Source organism: Lutjanus erythropterus, chromosome 18 (genome assembly GCF_056507025.1).
Source record: "Lutjanus erythropterus isolate fLutEry1 chromosome 18, fLutEry1.hap2, whole genome shotgun sequence".
NCBI classification, from domain to species: domain Eukaryota; kingdom Metazoa; phylum Chordata; class Actinopteri; order Lutjaniformes; family Lutjanidae; genus Lutjanus; species Lutjanus erythropterus.
The window spans coordinates 19,971,058-19,991,050 of record NC_139334.1 but is presented as its reverse complement, the minus strand read 5'-3'; the positions used below and the strand labels follow the sequence as shown (position 1 = coordinate 19,991,050).

Below are 19,993 nucleotides of genomic sequence, written 5' to 3'. Positions count from 1 at the left end.
GAAACTGCAGTGAGCAAGGGCAGTCTTAAAAAAAAAAAAAAAAAAACCCACCAGATTCAGTCAGGCTGGTATATGACGTCATAAACCAAAGGAACCAATCCTGTTAATCAAGGGTGTGGTGCTATAACATATCATTAGCGGCGATGCCCAGCCCACAGGAGAGGCCAGATGTAGCTAGTTACCATCATTAGCTAGCAAAACAGAGGAAAAGCCAGGTCCTGCTACTTAGGGATAGGGGTGGGGGTTGTGGTGTGTGTAGAGAGGGGAGGGATTATTTGCATATTAATGAATCCTTACATGCTAAATGAAGGCAAGGTGTAGAGGTATATGCAAGCGATTTTAACAAGGAATTTACTTCTTTTGCAAAAAATAAAAAAATATAAGATAATTTATTACTTGCTGCAGAGCATTTTATATCATTTAAAACATGACTGGAGGTGGACTTAAAGGTGTTGTAGATACCGTATAACAAGCACAAAAACCTGTTTTTAATGTTTTCTTACCTCGTTGTCGGACTCCACCAGGACCTGGTCGTACTCGCTCAGCGCCACAAGAAACATGATGGAGGTGACGTTCTCAAAGCAGTGAATCCACTTCCTCCTCTCTGATCTCTGACCCCCTACATCCACCATCCTGATGGCAGGATCGAGGTGAAGAGGGAGGATACCAAGTGAAGTGGCAAGAAGGGGAAAAACATATTAGCATACACATTATCTCTTGGTGGGCTAGCTAATGTTCACTGATCTATATCAAGATGATAAACAAATTCTCAATAATTCTCAAAGTCCTGGAATGGCTTTAAAAATGGTACTTTGTTTTTTAAGGTGGTTTTGAATCCATCAAGGTATATTTACTTTGTACTGAAGCTTGTTTAGTCAATTATACTATGTCCTGCATAATACAAAAATGTGTATATATCAGAAGAACTGTACTAGAAGAACTATTTTTTCTTTGCAGATTTGTTCTAAAGACATTCTCTGGTGCATGTCTTCCTTAAACATTTTCAGTACATGACCCAAATAAAGATATAGTCTCATCCTGGGACCCATGACAGCGTATTTTTATCATTTATTTTGGGTCCTGATCATTTGTTTAAAAAAAGAGAGACTAATCTGTGAGGCTATTAACATAATTTTAAGCAAAGAAAAAACAATTAACACCTGATGGGTTCAATACCTTAAAAAAAAGGAATAATCAAATTCTGCTTGGCCAGGAGTTTTGACGGGTCACAGAGCAAACGTGTCTCTACATTTGGCCAAAAAAAAAAAAAAAAAAAAAAAGTAAAGTGTGAATATGCTTTTGTCCTTGTCAGTATGTGAGTCATGCACGCCGCCACCACAAAGATGAAAGCTTTTGTTAAAAACAGATCTAGAATCAGTTTTTAGATGAATGCCACTCAGTTTAGGAAAGTGTTATTTAGTTTGTCAAAAGTTCAGAAAGTCATAAGTTTGTGAACAGAATACATGGAAGAGTATCAGGACCAGGTTGGACTGGACAATATATCAATAGAATAATGACACTGTGATATAAGACTAGAAATCGAATTAAGTTTGAATATTGTTATGTTGTGATAAGGGGCTGGGTGACATTGCTCATAAATTATATCTTGATATGTTTTAGCTATACTGCAATATATGATATATACATCTTGGTATACACTTTTGTCTAAAATAAATAAACATACCGTACGTTTCCAAATGGTGCAAACATATGATGATTTTATAGTGGGGTAGGGCAACCTGGACAAAATCAAATATCACAACGTTTTTGACCAAATACCTCAATATATTTATTTATAACTTCTGCAACAATATCATAGAGATGATTATTGGTGCTTTGACAAAATATTAACATGAGATCTTTCATAAATAATCATCAGTAATGTGGACAGAATGACAAAGTGGGCAAAGGTAAACGTTAGAACAGCTAGAACAGTGCAGTAAGTTACATCACTTGTGCCTGTGATGCAGCCTTTAAAACCAGGAAAAGACAACACTTATGCCATATCACGACATAACAATACACAAACTCTGGTCTCATATGACAATATCATTATAATATCTTTATGTCGCCCAGCTCTTATGTCTTTTCCTGGTTTTAAAAGCTGCTTTTGCTGTAGTAAAAGTAATTTCCTGAATTTACTACTGTCATTATGTCTACATTACTGGTTATTATTCATCAAAAGTCTCATTAATGTTAATATTTTGTGAATGCACCAATGGTCATATCTACAATACTGCCACAGTACCTCTGAATATAGAGCGGTTTAGAGAAAAATATTATGATATTTGATTTTGTCCATATTACCCAGCTGTTACTGGAGTATAAAGGTACTGTAGCTGTCTCAGTAGGAAATGCATATTCTTGAAGAAAATATATTACTGGAATTCTTACACTGATTGGCATTCACTGGGTCATACAAGGAGTCAACTTTACATCTGATACTAGACCAGTCTATACTTCTGTTGTGTGATAAGTGATAATGTGATAAGGTGAAAGTGGAGGTCATAACGCATTCATTTCGTCTACTAGACAGCTTTCACAGACGTCCCTGGTGTGTGTGAGATAAAATGGCACACAAAAACGACTAAAGTTTTGAAACGCACTTAGACAAGACAAATGGCGAAACCGGAGGAACATTAAAATGAAGGACAAGAGACGGAGGACAGACTGAGGACAGGAGGCAGAGTTGAAATGTTGATGAAAGATACAGGGGGCACCTGTGATGGTGGGATCCTTTTCATGGCAGAAGGACCCCTCCTATGTAATCGAATGAGAATCTACAAGCTGAGAAAAATGCATCTCAAGAGGTACGATATATAAATTCCTAAGAGATGAACTGACACAACTAAGCAAAAATTAACAAGAAAACTTTGACTACAGCAAATGGGCCTGCAGGCAGACAGACTGGCATTCGCTGAAACCATTCATGAACAGTAAAATCCTGGCTCAGATACTGACTGACACATGTGTGGATCCTCATTTCAGCTTTCCCGAGCTTCTCCTTGACAAGGTCACCCATCACTCGTCAGGGAGTTAAGGTCCCAGTTTCATTAAGCCTTCATTTGTGACAACTGATTCAGTAAAATATGTCCTGTCAGGAACCTCTGATGTCAAACTGAAGTATAAATAGCATCAGAACAATTTAATTCCTCACTTTTTGGACTTTTCTGCACCTCTGGCCGCACAGGTGCAAGCCTCCAGACCAGGTGCGACGTGGTCTCTGAGAAGGCTGCACAAATCTAGCATGATTCACAATGTAAGGCTGCCCCCTGGTGGTGGCCCAGTCCACTGTGGTCCACAGAGACCTAGGGCCAATATAGGCCCTGCAGGACCTGCTGCCCAAAATAACATTCCTCCACCGCGGAGAGGACGACCTCGTTTCTTCTGCCAGCCGGAGAGGAAAGGAGGAGAGGAGGAGGAAGAGAGGAGGTGACCCATTTACAGAGACCGGGCACCAGAATGTAGGACTTTGTGTTCATTAGGGGGTTGTGTTGTATGTGCGGTACGATGGCTGTTGGTGGCAGGAGGTAAAAGAAAGTCTAGGACTATAAGGAGACTATGAAATGGTAAAAATTTTAAATTCTATGATTGGTCAAGTATAAAGGCAGAAATTAAAAGTTATTTCCATTAATGGGGTGGACAAAAAACATGGTTTATTTGGGGCTTTGGACAAAACACAGCAGATGACACATGGATTAATGATGTAGTGACATAACAAGGAGGGACTTAGCCAGAACAGGCATCTTTCTACCTGAAAATGATGCTTTGCAAGTCGAATGGGTACTCTATGATTCCTGTAGTGGGGATGCGCACCCTGAGCACATCCTGTTGAGTGGGAAGATAGTTGGGATCTGCAATACGATCCAGATCGGAAAGATAACTACAGGCAGGCCGGTCAGTCGAGGGGGAAAAAGAGAGATAAAAGAGAAAAAACAGAGAGAAAAACAGTTATATAAAGCGTGACAGGCAATTACCGCAACCCCCCTGCCATTCCAGGAAGTGTGGATCAGCCCTGTTGAGGAAGCTTCACAGAAAAGGCCACAACTCAGAAACAAAAGGGTGTTAGTATCACTGCTCCACCAACACTCTGAACATAAACCATATCAGACTCATGAGATTAGCTGTTAACTTGCAACTGTGTTTGAGTTTCCCTAACTCTCTTTTTTAATAGGGCTGGGTACCGTTTAAAAGTTTGATACCGGTAGCGATACCGATAACTCTGACTTCCATGCCAGTTCCAGAATGACACTTTTTTGGACACAAATTTTATTAAGAACTTTTTAACAAGAAGAAATTACTCATAATACTTACATTGTACAGTTACTCACTTAAAAGGAGGAAGTTGTTCATAGATGTCTTAAATCTGCACACTTGGATTATCCTTGATACCTGGACTAAAATGAAGAAGGAAACTCAATGCAAAATTATTGTCTTATTTGAAGAAGAAGAAGGGAATGATGGTGTGTGTGATGTTTGTGGTACTGGGAAATAGCGTCAGAGTGAGACCTCTTACATTCTCTGCGCTAAATAGCAGCAAGCCCAGGCCTGACAACCATCAACGAAGACACCTATTCCTCTACTTTTACCTGTTGATGTGTAAACAGCAGCATTTTAGCTGAAAGAAACATTCTCTGCCTCAGCTACAGGTCATCCATTACCACAGTGCAACAAAGGTGTGCCAGGGACAATGTGGTGAGTCAACTCACTGATGAGCTAACAGGTTAGCAGCGCTGGCTAGCTAAAAAAATCACAAAGTTCACCTAACATTATCTGTTATCTGTGAAGATAAATAATGTTAGAGATATTATCTAACTTAACACTTTGGTTACCTTAGAATGTTTTTAATATGCTTAATGGCTCACAGATGCTGATGAGATAGGCATCAAAATTTGGTACAAAATGAAGAGACACTTTTCATTCCTCCTTAGGATAAAGCAATTTGATCAGTGCCATAGAAGTTTGGTACCCAGCCCTACTTTTTAATTACCGATAATTTGCAGTGAGGTTGTGGATTATGTGGCAGACAGTGAGGTGGCATCAGTGACAGTAGTAGCAGTGACTTCAGCAGCAGAGACAGCAGCACCTGGATTAGATGAAGAAGGTTCAGACAAGTATGATATGAAGGACAGCTGGAAACATATTCCCTTCTAAGGCATGTAAATAAGCCATTTCAACTTGAAATTTAATTTAAAAAGTTCAAATTATTCTGTATTTTAGCTGCACCCAATTCCCTCACTGAACAACTTCCTGAATAATTTTTGACATCACTGTCTGATCCTTCTTCATTTGGTATTTGGTGGCTGCTCCCCACATGCTTCAGTGCAGCATTTCTGGCCTTCGTTTTTATCCTGGAGCCAGAACCTCAGCAAAATTCTGAACACAAACCACTGATCGCTAATCAGGTTAACCAATGTGTCTCTGGGGCATAATCTTTATTTCTCTCCGTAGGACAACTGAACCTATTCAGACAAATGGGCTCTTGCTAAGTAACATGAGCTTTCACTTTAGTAATGTGAGGGCGTTTACAAGTTTGCAATTGTGTCATAATAGTAAAATGAATACAAATCATCTGGAAATAATTACATTTTCTGCCATTTTTGACAGGTTACAAGTATTACATGAGTATAAGCCCCAATGTAATTAATGTGTTAATATCCTGACAGTCATCAGTGGTTTCTGTCCTCTAGCTATGGTGATGCTGCAGTCCTGGTGCCACAGTGGTACCTGAAGATGACGTTCTCCAGGTCAAATGGGTACTCTATTATACCCGTGGTGGGAACACGGACCCTCAGCACATCCTGCTGGGTGGGAACGTATCCCTCCGCAGTCACACGGTCTATATCACTAAGGTAACTGGAGATATACATCACAACAGTATGGAATAGACATACTTAATGATCTCATCTTTCTCACTCACTCACACACGAAAAAAACAAGTACATATCTTACATATTTACCATAACACTAAAGCACATCTGCATGCATATTGACTTTACGCAGCTTTAAAATTGTAGTACAGCAAGTCTACAACCAGAGGGCACTAGAAAGTGAGTCAAATGCCTTTTGGCCATTTAGCCTGTGGTCACATATTATTACAATGTAATTGTAACAAACAAACACAACCACAGAACGTTTAGCTACGACAACAATACAGCGCAAGCATAATGGGTGTACACCTTGCGACTGTTTTTTGTTAAATCTGCTGTAAGGAGTCAGTGTTTCTCTTACCACTGACATTCAGACATTAATTTAAGACATTTAATACTGGTGTATGTTCACAGCAGTTAATACACAGGGTGTGATCAAAAGCATGATTGTAGCTTTAAAGTCACTGTCCTGCTTCTTCTCTATTCGCTGGTTGCAAACTTGCAACAACGTGGACCTTTTTCAGGTTTCAATAATTTAAATCTAAGACTTTGTAAGACATTTTAAAGACCACTATGAGAGCAATTTGAGTCTTATTTCACATCTATACTGGCCAAAAATGTACTAAGGATGTGAGTTAAAATCAGAGTCCCTGAATTACTTACAAAGTAATAAATTTATTTGCATTCAACATGGACATTGAACTGAATGGCATAGTGTTATTGCATTGTAGATTTTATTAAATGGGAATGTTGGCTTAAATGCTGTCTAGAGGTTGCTTACTGGAGTTGCAGAAGTTAACAGTGTTAGTGCAGAGAGAGTTAGGCTAGACTTTGGTGATGCTCCAACAGACCAATATTGGGTGATAGCAGGCATTTGCTGATTGCTTTTTTTCTGATTTACCAAGCAATTGCAATGCCTTTATACCCACAGTTCCTAATCTTAGCATTTTCTTGCACAAGGTGCAGTAAGCTTCAAAATCGCTATTTTCAGCAGGCTTTAACCTGGGTGCTGGGTGTGCTCGAACAAATTCTGTCTGGGCTCCACAGTTTGCATTACAGATTGATTCCATGTTGGTTTTGTTTTGTGATTCATACATTTTTTCCCCAAAAAACCCATTTAAAAGTGAACTGAAATTAAAGCTAAAGCTAAACTAAATACAAATAGCCAATCTTCTCAATGATGGTCTAATTAGCTTATGTAGGTCATATAGAAGCATCAGTAAATAAACTGAGGCAGTTTTGTAGTAGCAGCTTTACAATGCACCTTTATTAAGTTAATGTTAACATCATAATCCAGTCAATTTTTAAGATCTGTCAAAATCATATTTAAGACATTTTAAGCCTTAAAATTCAGATTATTGGATTTTAGGCTTTAGACCTCAAGGACCTGCAGAAATTCTGTGAGGAACCCCAATGACATTGCTTTGGCCGATAACCATCAAGACAAAATGTGTCGTGTGTATCTGTAGTTTGCAGATTTTTTATGTTAGATTATAAAATTGTGAAATTGGCGGGTGAATTTTGAAACTTGTTATCCAACATGTGTGGACAGAGACTAATGCGCTGCCCTGCCCTGCATACGTAACAAAACCCACAAGGTAATTACACACAGATCATACACACATAATCTGCCACCAACCACACATCTAAACACACCCTTATTACTCTGAAAACTGTTGTCTTGATCTCTAGAGACAACTCCATCTCACTGCGACACATAAAATTAAAGTGTCAGGATCCCAATCAAATCAATTCAAGTTCTCAGTTCTTGTCTACAAAGAAAGATCTAATAGAAGATTAGCACCAAGTTGTAACAACACTGTTAATCTGTATCAGTTCCCAAACCAACATCACAGACATACGCTCACAAAAATTACATAATCACACTCATATTGTGTCACAGACGGTCCCACAAATACCATTGTTAAATCCCAGACACCTGATGAGACACAAACACACACCACAGAGAAGGAGACAGACAGACGTACTATTTAGTGGAGTCAGAGAGCTGGTACTCTCTGCGGCGGTCGTAGGCCTCCTGGATCCCGGGGTCGGCCCACAGGCTTTTGATAGCTTCGATGTAGGGATGGTCGAACCCATTGATCTTCTCTATATCCACCTCCTTCACCAGCATGGCGTTAGACTGGAAAGACACAGGAAAGACGAAAAAAGTTGAGATAAAGAGCAGAAGTAGGATAACGATGAATGGGAGAGAGCAGTAAGAGAGAATGGGCCAACAGAAATAGACTCAAGTTACTTACTTCTTTAAATTTTCAGCCCAGGATATTTGAGATATCTGTAGGTTAGTCTGAACCTGGTGGCTGATCCTAACCACCCACCTATTCTACTTTTTCTAAAGATAAAGTTTCTGCTTGATAAACTAAGTGCATCACTTCTTGTGCACCTGAAAATTTTTCCCAAAGAAGATCTAAAGCATACAGTTGGCCTAAGTAGGATCACATTGTAGGATGACACAGGGGTAAAAATGGAACCAAAATTAACATGCATTTATGAGTAAATAAATAATTTGTGCCCATTTTTCAAGAGTGCCTTAAGAAGAAAGGATTGGGAATATCCAAATAATAAACATCAGACAACGTGAGCTGTTTATCACATGGTTGTCATAGCTGTAACTTGTTAAAAAATGTAGGACATAAATTAGACTATTTCTCAACTTTAAAACTTGCATGAGCTGGCTTGAAAAAACCTTAAACTCCAGTCAGAGATAACAAGTATCAAGGTGGTAATCAACTTTCTTTGTTTCTTCTTCTGGCTCACATAAAAAGGGGCGTTTGGTGCATCATTTGACTCTTTTTTGTGCATGAAGTGGAGCAGTGGTGTTCCGCCTTCTTCAGTCAGGATGAACAAGTTGTTATAATGAAGAGATTTGGAGAATATAAAAAAATCTTTTATGGAAAAAGTAATACTGTTGCTGCAAATAAGGCAAGAGAGGACTGCTGAGAGAAACTTACTAATTGACTGAATGTGCTCTTAATGCCTGCAGTTTATTACCAACTGACAGCTGCACATTAAACAATTAAACTTGATAAGGAATAGTTACATGATACTTGGGTCTGACACTGTCCCATACTGAAGGAGATGTGGGAAACACTTAAGTTTTTGGCCAAATCAAAATATTTTCTGTGATACACACCATAGACCAGCCATTCCCAAACTTAAGAATGCCACGAGTCAAATTGAAATCTGAAGATATTCTGTGGCCTACCCAAACCTTTCATCAACACGAGACAAATTTTACCAATGAAGAGATGTAAGATACATTCCAGTATTAATGTGACAGGTCACGAAATGCAGTGTAACACCTGCAGTTTAAATCCCATGGCTTTGTTTAATTAGTTCTGATTGCTTTTTTAATTTATCATAAATATCTCATGATGATGTGAAAATTAAAACGTGTAATTTATTTTTCACGACCTCTCAAGGCCCACCTGCAGGGCCTTCACAGCCCACCAGAGGGCCACAGCCCACAGTTTGGGAATCACTACCACAGACAAATAAATTTTCTAATTGGTGTAAAAATGACTTAGCAGCAAATCAGGATCAAGCATATAAACTTCTTTCAAAGTGTCTACGAGTCTCTCATATAGTTGCTTCATCATTCTTTTAGTGTGTCGATGATCTGCTGTGTAACATCTGAAGTATTAATACGATCTGAAGCAAATGAGCAAAAAATATTTTCTGCGTCTTCAACTGAGGTTCCCGTAGCAATGCGACACATCCAGTTGTACTGCGACAATTACATTACACAGCTTGTCGGCTGAGAATCTATATCCTTCATAAAGAACATGGGGAAAAAAGTGAGTTACAGAGTGCCGCGTTTTACAGCCGATTTAATCTGAAACTCTGAAAATAACCTGCTCCAGACCAGGTTATGTTCATCAACTCACGATGACACCAGTGTGACCGATAATGACACTAACCCTAACCCTATTTTACAAGGAAAGATGTTAGCTGATGTAACTCAATATCTGTAGAGCACTTTCTTTGATACTTAACGCTATATCTTAAGATCTTCCCCTTACTTTGATCAAAATGCTTAGCGGGTAGGTTCCTTATTAAGTTTCAAGTTGTACGGATTATCAAACATTCCTTGCACTGACCCCAACAAGTGTAACTGACATCCACATACAAATCCTAAAATAATGCTAACGTTAAGTACATACTTGGTTTAACCAAGTTAGCAAATTAGCCCCAGCTAACACCTTCATGGTAATACACTGAACAACAGTAATACACCCACGTATGTGTCCCTACATCCCACAACTGTTTGACAATGCTGGGGCTCTGCCCTTCCAGTCTGTACAACCATATCCAGTTGTCAAGGAACGTCAAGTCAGGTTGTGATTACTGCCTTTTTAAGGTAACATTACATTTGAAATCTGACTCCTGCTGCTCTGTGCTGCCATTCTGCTGCTGTACAAGCACTTTCACTTTACAATTCTAGCGTCAGAGCAAGTACTGACAGCATACGGCAGGGGTCAGTGGCAAGTAATGTAATCGTGTATGCCTTAACACTAGAGTAACATTTATATTATAAATTAAAATAAAATTTAACATTTTTTATTTCAACATATTTCTTTGACAAAATGAAATAAGTGATGTCACCTATTTGTGTTTCTAAATCATTAATGGATGCCAACAGAGGCATGCTTTATTATGAAAGATTTTATTTAGGTGACTATGCCGTTCATTCATAATGTAGACCAGTGGTTCTAAATACTGTACTGGTCCTCGTGAAGGAGTGTACTGGTGGATTTCTGTCCTACTGAGCAGCAGACTACATTCACCTTGATCCCAGGTGTAAATCAGTCCTCAATTAGAGGTTCACAATAAAAGACCAGCAGGGCTCTGAGGACTGGAATTGAGAACCACTGTAGCATACTATAATAGACTATAATTATGTGATTGTATTGTGCCCACACCACTGCAAACTAGTTCCCTTTCACTCATTTGAATGTCTATGTACCAACACCGACTAAAAGTTAAAACTGAAAGTGTTATGGCTTGTGTCCTGAGGCTTGCTTAAAATACAGTTTATTTATGATTGTGAATGTAGCCAATGATGTTCCACAAAGTCTATCTCCATGGCATACCATATAAAACACTGAGCGGTGTAGAAGATACTAAATTCAGTAAACATACCTATAAAAGAGGATTCTGGAATGAACGACAAAGAATATTTCCTGCTCTTTAATTCTGGGGGTCAGCCCTTACCCGATTCTGTTCAAACTTGTAGGGGATCTTAAGGGTCTCAGTGGCACGGATCATGGACTGCATGGAGGTGAAGATGTTCTGGTAAACAAGCCGGATGAAGCCTCTCTTATCTTCGTCTGAGTACCCAGCTCCATGGATGATCCTCATCTGCTTGATGAAGGTGCTCTTGCCACTTTCTCCCGTACCTGAGCACGACAAGACGGGAGGCACGGAGTTAGAGACAGAGGGCAGCAAAATGATGTTATTAACACAGTGAGATGGCATGGCTTGTTATCACATCCAGAATATAAACTGTGCTAGTCAAAAAGACCAAGAAACAGGAGATGAGAGCTTTAACGTTTCATATGAGCATTTCAAACCATTCTGGTAAGATGTGCAGTCTTGTTTCTGGCAGTTTTCATTATCATTTGCCTAATACAGTCTACATACAATACAGCAGCATTACACTCATTCATCAAGGATATCAAAAAATGACAGGAGAGTAAGAGAAAGGAGAGATTAGAGACTTTCTGCCTTGCAGAATGAGATGGATTCATTGAAAACGTCTAAAGCAAAAATGGCATTCTTCATAAACCTACAGTATCAAGTCCCCCTGGCCGCCTTCCAGTTACAGTCATTCATCTATGCAGCAAGAGACAGTACAGATCTTTCTCTGTAAATCTTTTTTTAAACTTTGGCTACTGTTTGTGTACTTATACTAGGCCTAAACAATTCATCGAAATATTCAAAATTGTGGTATGCCCAAGTGCAATAAAATCGCAAGAGCTACAATTTTTAGTTAAATGCGCCATAACAAAATATTTAGCGCTGGACTATTGGATGACTGTATCGGTTATTGGTGTTTGGCTGGGTTTTTTGGCTATTTTTGTCACATACACATGCTCAAATATCTGCATTCACTAGATGAAAGGCTGACGGTGTCTGCTTGGAAAATTTTAATGCATCAACCATCATGATCCTTTTAAAAAATGAAATGCAAAAATTACCCTTCCCATTAAAATCATGATTCATGTTGCATTTTTACAAAGCAGTGCAAGATTTTGTACATCAAAGGTTACCCAAATGCACACAAATTGCATCAGAAGCCCTATACAATGTTTTGTAATGATAAAATCATTTCTGATTTCTATAGTAGACATGCCAGTATTAACAGTGTGCATCCTGAGACAGTAGGGTTTGGTGATATCGCTACATAAACCGTGAGATGACAGATCTTTGTCAACAGAAACAGATTTTGCCATACCATTTCTATCCTTCCCCTTAATACCTCTACTGCAGCAAATCAATGACCAGGACTGCTTTATGATAATCTTACATTTTTACACAACTTCACAACAATGTCATATAGCACCATGACTTTTCAGGTTGTTTGCTGGACTGAACAAAAGCAGACATTTCTTTTTCTCTAGTACAACAATACAACAGCAAGGTTGTGACTAATGATTGAACCAGTTATTTTCATGATTAATCGATTGTTTAGTTTATAACAACAAATTGCATAAAATGCTCATCACAGTTTCCCAGAGCCCAAAGTAATGTCACTAAATTGCTTCTTTTGTTAAACCAACTGTCCACATTTAAGAAGCTGGAGCAAAGTTTTTATGTAAAAATGACTGACAATTACAGGCAATTAATTCTCCTTCTATTGACTAACTGTTGCAGCTCTAAATACAACAAACTGTTTCAAATTTATTTTCTAGAATATTCACAATGTCACATTATACAATAAATTACATATACTGTGGTAAAGGTTTTATTCATATTGCCCACTCCGATTAGACACTAGTCCCTGTCCCTTCAAATTAGTGGATAACTCATTTTGAAATCAGGCTCCTCATTTTATGCCAGGATGATGACAACAAGCCAAATCTGTGACCCGAGGCAGATGCTCCATGAAAGGCAAAAAATGACCAAAAACTTCGATGCCAGTTAAAGAGATCCAAGAACATGCTGCAGTCTGTTTGCGTATCTGATGTTTAATTAGCATTCATTAATTTCTGTTAATCAATAAGCAAGGCAAATCAGCACAACCTGGTACAAATTAAACCAGAGTAATACTATTTCTCGAAATTTGATTAACGTGGGATGCTCATGTAAGTACATTTTATGCATTATGAAATCCATCCGCTGAAATTCCAAGTTGATTAACTAAACCGGTTACGGCTGCTCTGTCAAAGCTTCTTTGTCCGGCGTCAGGATGTTATAACACAGTTTGGACAGTGTACGAATCAAAAATGTTTCCAGGGAGAAGAGGAGAGATGAGTAGGGTGAAAAGACTAATTTAATGAAGATGATTAAGACAACTTGCCCTACATTCAGGATCTAACACTGAACTGCTTCTGCCAAAAGGTGACAGCAGGGGTCGTTGTCAAAAGGCTGCATTCCTCCAGTGATCCTCCTCTGCCCTCCTGAGTCCATATCTGGTTGTAAGATCATCGCAATTTTTCAAGTGGTGTCAGGTTTCCACATTTACACATATGGTAAGGAGCCCAGGAAAAGGCTTCGGATTATAGGGATTCACTTAAAACATTTGTTCAGCTTCTATTCACTAAACCCTCCTTTAAGTGGTTAAAAAAAAATAAAAAATCACAATCCCCGCATTGAGTTTTTATGCTTTTCAAGACCTGCAGTGATTGCCAAATAAACCCCCACTTGCTGGGGGGTCTGTTGGGCCTAACCCACATTTCACACTAGCCTTCTATGTTCTACATGCCCAGAAACACCACCCTCAGGCCACAAAAAAAGAAAAAAAAAGAGAGCTGATGGCATTTCAGTCCTTGGTGAAATCAAAAGGGATCCAGCACATCCATAATATCTGCAAAACTGAAAGGGAAAGACGAGGAGGGAAAAAAAAAACACACACACACACACATACACTCATCTCACCACCACCTACATTCAAGGTTTTTGAAGAGCAGCCATATTTCCGTTACCATGGCAACCCCTCCTCTGTCTCCCTCTCTTTTTCGTTCCTGTGTTTTTTTTTTCTTCTTTTTTTTTTAACCCCTCCCATCCGCCCCTTCTCTCTCTCCTCTCTCTCGTAGCAGACAGTAAATATAACTGCGAGCCCCTCAGGCTTGCTCTGTGCTCTTCATCTTTTGGCGTACCACAGAAGAAGAAGGGCCTTGGCTCCAAAGAGTCTTTAGGGGGTGAAAAAAAAAGCTGGTCTGAGGTCAGTACCAGGGGGTTCCTAACACTTAGGACTGTAAAAATGTTAAAAGAGATGGCCGCTTCTCCACTGATGCAGGAAGAAATGCCTTAATCTCAGATAGAAATTTGGGTTTCAACACTGTGTCCATAAGGGGAAATGAACCTCCTCCGTCTTCTCTTCCAACAAAAATGTCCAATTTTGGAGAAGAGAGACAAGATAGCCTATGATTTGGCCTCATCTTTATGGTGTCTGCTGTGGAGCTGCAACGGTTAGTTGATTAATTGATTAGTTGTCAAACATCAACGATTTTTTATAAGGAATTATTCATTTCGTGTCTCTTTTTAAATGTCCAAATTCTCTGCATTGAAGGATAAATATATATTTACTGCAGTAAATCCTAAAATTGGCATTATATGTCATTAGACAGTAAGAAAGCATGCTATGTTGTAATACAAGCCCATTCCACGTTAATTAGAGTAAAAATTAATGTTGAAAGTTCTCTGAATAAGTAAGTGTCTCTTGATGATTTATAAAAAAAATCATCAGTCTTTCAGGGGGAGTGAATCTTTAGAACAGTTCAATTAAGCCATATGTTAACAAAGTCTGGCAGGCAGAAGTCATTGAACCCTTTTGTTTTCAGGATAACAGGCTTAGCTTTTCATTGACAGAAAACTGACGGATATAAATACATGATCAATTTACAGTGTAGGACTCGGACTCATTGCCTGGAACTCACGTAGCTTCTGTCCCTGAAACCTGCCTGAGCTTTGAATTTAGGGAGGAGGGGGCAGAGTAAAAACAACTCCCTTCAACTTTAGACTGCATATTAAACTCAACTCATTTAATATACTGGCTATGGCTCCAACTCATTATCTGGACCACAGTACTCATTTTTGAAAGCTAACCTAAATCTCCTTAAAGCTTCTAAAATGTGAATATTTCTGGTTTCTTTAGTCCTGTAGGAGTAAACTGATTGTCTTTGGTAGTTGAACAAAAAAAAAAAAAAGTAATGTCAGTAATTGTGCCCATTTGACATTACTTTCATCAGATGGATCAGGCTCGAAGATCATTTGTAGTATTGTACTACTGAACAAACTGTGAAACAAAAAGATAACTGAACCTCTGTATGTGAGAATACTGCACCTTATAATATGTGGAGCACTTTGATGACAGGTGGTGTATATGTGTATAGTCATGTTGTCTATCTAACTCTGTTTAGGGGTGAGAAACTCTTGGCACCTCATGATTTGTTTCCGATTCAGATGGCTACAATGTGATTACAAAACAATTATCAATGCATCAGAATTTTAAGCTTTTAAGCCAGGGGGTGCCTGTCAGATTGTATCCATCTACAGTTGTTCACACTCAGCCATCCTCACCAAAACTCAAGATATAGACTAGTTTAGAACCTAAGCATATGTTGCACATTTTCACATCTCATTTCAGCATCCAATTTGTTTATAATTTGAATTTCTGATCTTTAACTTTTCTACATGAATTCATAATCTTTCAATAGAGAATTGATAACTTCCCTCATTTCTAGTTTTCTTTGGCAGGACCATTTGTTGAATAAGGACAGATGCACAAGAAGAGCCATTTTGAGTGATAGCCTTACTGTTTTAATATTACGTTCGTTTGAATTATTGTTGTGCTTCACAAATTAATGATTCACATAATGAATATGCCACTAGAATTGTTTATATGCAACTTAAAATGACCATTTTGTTTCTTAAAAAACTTAATGGTTAATCGATTAATCAATTGTTAGTGTTTTCAACCATCAGTTTGAAAATGCACAAAATTTGCAACCCTATGATCAACACATTAATCAATAATAAAAATAATGGTTAGTTGTGGCCCTAGTAGCTGTTACGATACCATAATTTTAAACTTTGAAATAATATTACTATATAAAAAAAACAATCCTTGATATCTTTCAGTAACACAGCAAAAAGAAAAAAATGTCCATATAAAATAGAATTATTTATTTTCTTTCTTTTTTTTCATTACCAACTTGCACACAGTGCTAGTACGGAAAAAGTCACTTCCCATTTTCTTATTTTGCTGCAAGTCAAATTTCAGCCAGGAAGCCCAAACCTCCTGGATAAATCAATGCATTTGCTACATGCTACAAACTGGTGCTTACAAGGTAGTGGGCCTGATAAAAACTGTGATTGTCAAGCTAACAAAAGGAGTCAAGTACAGAGGGTGTATTCTTTGTATTGGGCTGCGGTGGCAGCGTCCTAGTAGTGACTGCAGACTGGAGCAAGAGGATCACTCTCCAGCTTGATGTCTGATTTATTTCTCGTGACCCCATCACAAGATCTCCCTCGCTGTGTTCTCTTAACTGTCGTGTCCCTCTTTCACCAGACAACACACTACGAGCCTCTGTCTTCCCTTTTTTCCTCTCTAGATTGTACCACCACCAGCCACAACCATTTGCATGCCCTCACCAGTTCTCCCCCACAAATACACACTCTCTCTCTCTCTCTCTCTTTCTCTCTCCTCCCTTCCCCTCCTCCCCTTCGTCACAACCCCTCCTAACCTCCCTGAGGCTAGAAATATGCCTCTCCATTCTCATCCCTCTCTGTCAAGAATTTTGGATATTCATAACTAGAATCCATCCATTCTTTTTTGGTAATGACCTAGAAAAAGGAGGTCACCTTTTAATAGCTCACACACTACTTGGGTTTGATAACGCTTTCTGTTCCAGGTAGCTACGACTCAAGCGTGAGAGAGAGGAAAAAGACTAGAGAGCTCAGATTATGCCCCAATGCAACAGTGCAAGGTACACTAACACAGCCCACACAGCAATTCTGGTCCTTTGTGGAGCCGACGTGTTTCTTGGAACAGAGCTAGAAGTCTCAATCAGGGGGTAACTCAACAAAAATGAGCGTCAAATTAAAACTTGCTCTGAATAGCCAAACTAAGAAGAACTAGTGAAATGAAAACAGTAGGTAAATAGTAACAGCTATGCATGCAAAGCCGCCAAACACTTCACCTGTATCCTCCGTTGCCAGGCTAGCTTTCATAAGCCTTTACATAATGCGACTGATGTCAGCTTGTGACACAACACCTTATGGACTTGACGCACCGCTGTCTTAGTGTAGCAGTTTTGGTTGAGCCCAGGTTATCGCACGGTCAGTGTCACTATCTGGTTATGTTCCCATGAGTGTGAGTGTGTGTGTAAGGCTTGCTTTGTTTGCTCATATCCTACAACTATGACAAAGGTTCACTTCAGTCGATATCGACAATTATCGGCCATTTTAATTACCTTATACAGACCAGGTGAAAAAAAGGTTTCAACATTTTTTTTCTCTCCCTCAGTTGTCTGGTCAGGCAAGTGAGTCAGACATCTACTCGCACATACTCACTTTTTACATGCCCCACTACAAATTGTTTTATTAGCGATTATTAAAAAACTATTTTATCAGTTTTAAAACTATATTATTAAAAAGTTACATTTTTTTCAAAGTTCAAGTTGATGTCCTTAAATGTCTCTTCATATTTGAGAGGCTGATAACAGCATTTTATGCCATTTTGCATGAAAAATTACTTTTTAATGACAATTTAATGATTTTTAGCGCTTACCAGTTGGGCAAGAGTTCAGAAGGCAAGGATCAGAAATCTACTTGTCTGAGGTAGATTTTTATTTGGCCCTGTACAAATCATTGTATTAGCAGTTATCAAAAAAGTTAATTGTAATATTTCATCTTGGGCTACAAAGTCTATAAATGTCATAAAATCATTAGCCCTGTCGAGGCACGGAGATAAGACACACTTAATAGACTTCAAAAACAAACAAACAAAAAACTGCCATACTGGCGAGCTGACCTTCCCTTTTGGTGCACACCTGTTAAATGACTGGCTGACTGCATACATTATCGAGAGATATGATAGGCTGTTTATGAATCAGGGCATATTTGTTATGTGCTTTCATAGCACTTTGCATTTAAGTGAAACTATTGAACATTTTAATTGAAAAATATCTTATTGCTACAGATAAAGAGTCTACTGCCAATGTACATTACTACTGTTTTATTGCCCATTGTGCGTCATATGCAGGCATCTATAGGCCTCCTGCACAAATGTCCCTGCTAACCCCGGCTTCCCTCTGCAATGCCTGTAGCAGCTTTCCATGAACAGGAGATGGGGATTATCAGCATCATGACCAACCTGCATGCAAATACACACAAATATAATGGTGCGTTGGTATGAAAAGTGTTGGCTTATCTAGGTTTATAACTGTCCTTTCATGCAGTGTTTAGCAATCCAATCTCAGCAGAGAGAAGAAATTTGCATAGCCATAGCAGAGGTTAAAGTATTATCAAAGACTCAAAATTGGCACGAGCCAGGTGTTAGCCATTTTATCAGCGCCCTGGAAAGACGCTGAATGAATCAGGCAGTCACAAGGCTAACCAAAATGTAGCGTGGGTCTCAATCTTTCACTAAATTCATCTTGGAAACTGGCCCCTTTCAGAGCGTACAAAGGAAAGGGATTGAGCCAAGGCAGCCTGGAGCTACACAACACACACACCAGCTGCCTAACCAACTGCGGACACACACAGATCCTGTGGTCAACCTCAAGGCATGGATGTTACCTTCACTGTGATGGCCCATTTTCTTTCTTTTTCCTGAAACGGCCTGGGCAACACAGTGAGTACAGGACGCCAGCACAACACATAAAGAAAGGGAAAGAGGACTGTGTCTCTCTCAGCTCTATTGCAGCTTTTCAACATGTGCTGCTCGCTGTCAGGATCTAGGCACAACACTGCTGCTTTGTGCTGATGTCTCTGCATCTGCTGAGTGCTCCATGTGCGTGGGTGTCGGGGCTGTAAATTGAATATACATGCTATAGCACGCACTGCACATTATACACACACACTCGCAAACTCACACACCTTCATTTGACCACCTTAGGACGGTTTTGTCTGTTCACCAGTGAGTGTGCGTCGAGTGCTGTTCTGGTCGAGTGGGTGTGGGTGAGCGCAAAAGAAAAATCAAATACAGGCTTTACAAAAGATTTGGAGCAAGCAGCAGCAGTATTTTAGTCTGCAGTACACACACTGTGCTCGGCTGCTACGAACTAAAAACAGCCAAATCCTAGATGTTGACATTATTTCTTAAGCCACGGCACTTATTTTAGGAAATCTCATCATGGAGATTCTATGAGATAACATCGCTCTGTCCACACATGGGCAGAGCACGTTTATTACACATCTCTGGTGCATCGATTTGTATCCACGTTAGGTTTTCACACTAGAATTCACAAGCCTCCAAAAAATGACAACTGCAAGCATCATCTATCCTTCCAAATCCAAGTTGAAACCGAAAGATGAAGTGACAGGAGTTGAAACGGTACGATCACAGAGACGTGTGGGCTTTACTGTACACAGCAGCTGGTGGGAGTAAACAGGAATGAACATGCCACCCTGTCAGCAGCACAGAGAGGGCTGAAGATACTGGCAGTGAACAGAGTGGCAGGCCTTGTCCCCGTCCTGTCTGGGGACTGGGGTAGCAGCGGTATGTGGGACAGTCACCATCTAGCCTCATTCACCCCCATATCTCCAGAGAACCAGCCATGACCCCATTTAAGAATGTGTGTGTGTGTGTGTCTGTGCGTGTGTTCATCTGCGCACTAGTGAGAAATATGAGCAACTGTGTAAAAGACACCGTATCGTGGAGAGAGACAAAGTGTCTGCAAGGTTGGCTGAGGTGAGGTCTGAACCTTTGCTGA

General features: G+C 39.4%; 1 protein-coding gene across 3 annotated transcripts in view; it reads right to left on the bottom strand.

Moving 5' to 3' along the window:
* gna11b (guanine nucleotide binding protein (G protein), alpha 11b (Gq class)) overlaps positions 1 to 19,993 on the bottom strand; it is a 33,538-nt gene that overhangs the window by 3,254 nt on the left and 10,291 nt on the right. The window contains exons 2-6 of one of the 3 annotated variants that reach the window (XM_084742869.1): positions 11,106 to 11,290; positions 7,859 to 8,013; positions 5,728 to 5,856; positions 3,755 to 3,883; positions 504 to 633 (exon numbers count right to left, since the gene is read on the bottom strand). In XM_084742869.1, coding sequence (XP_084598995.1) covers positions 504 to 633; positions 3,755 to 3,883; positions 5,728 to 5,856; positions 7,859 to 8,013; positions 11,106 to 11,290 — 728 coding nt within the window. The remainder of the gene's footprint in view (positions 1 to 503; positions 634 to 3,754; positions 3,884 to 5,727; positions 5,857 to 7,858; positions 8,014 to 11,105; positions 11,291 to 19,993) is intronic. The other 2 variants (XM_084742868.1, XM_084742867.1) reach the window with 2 other exon arrangements.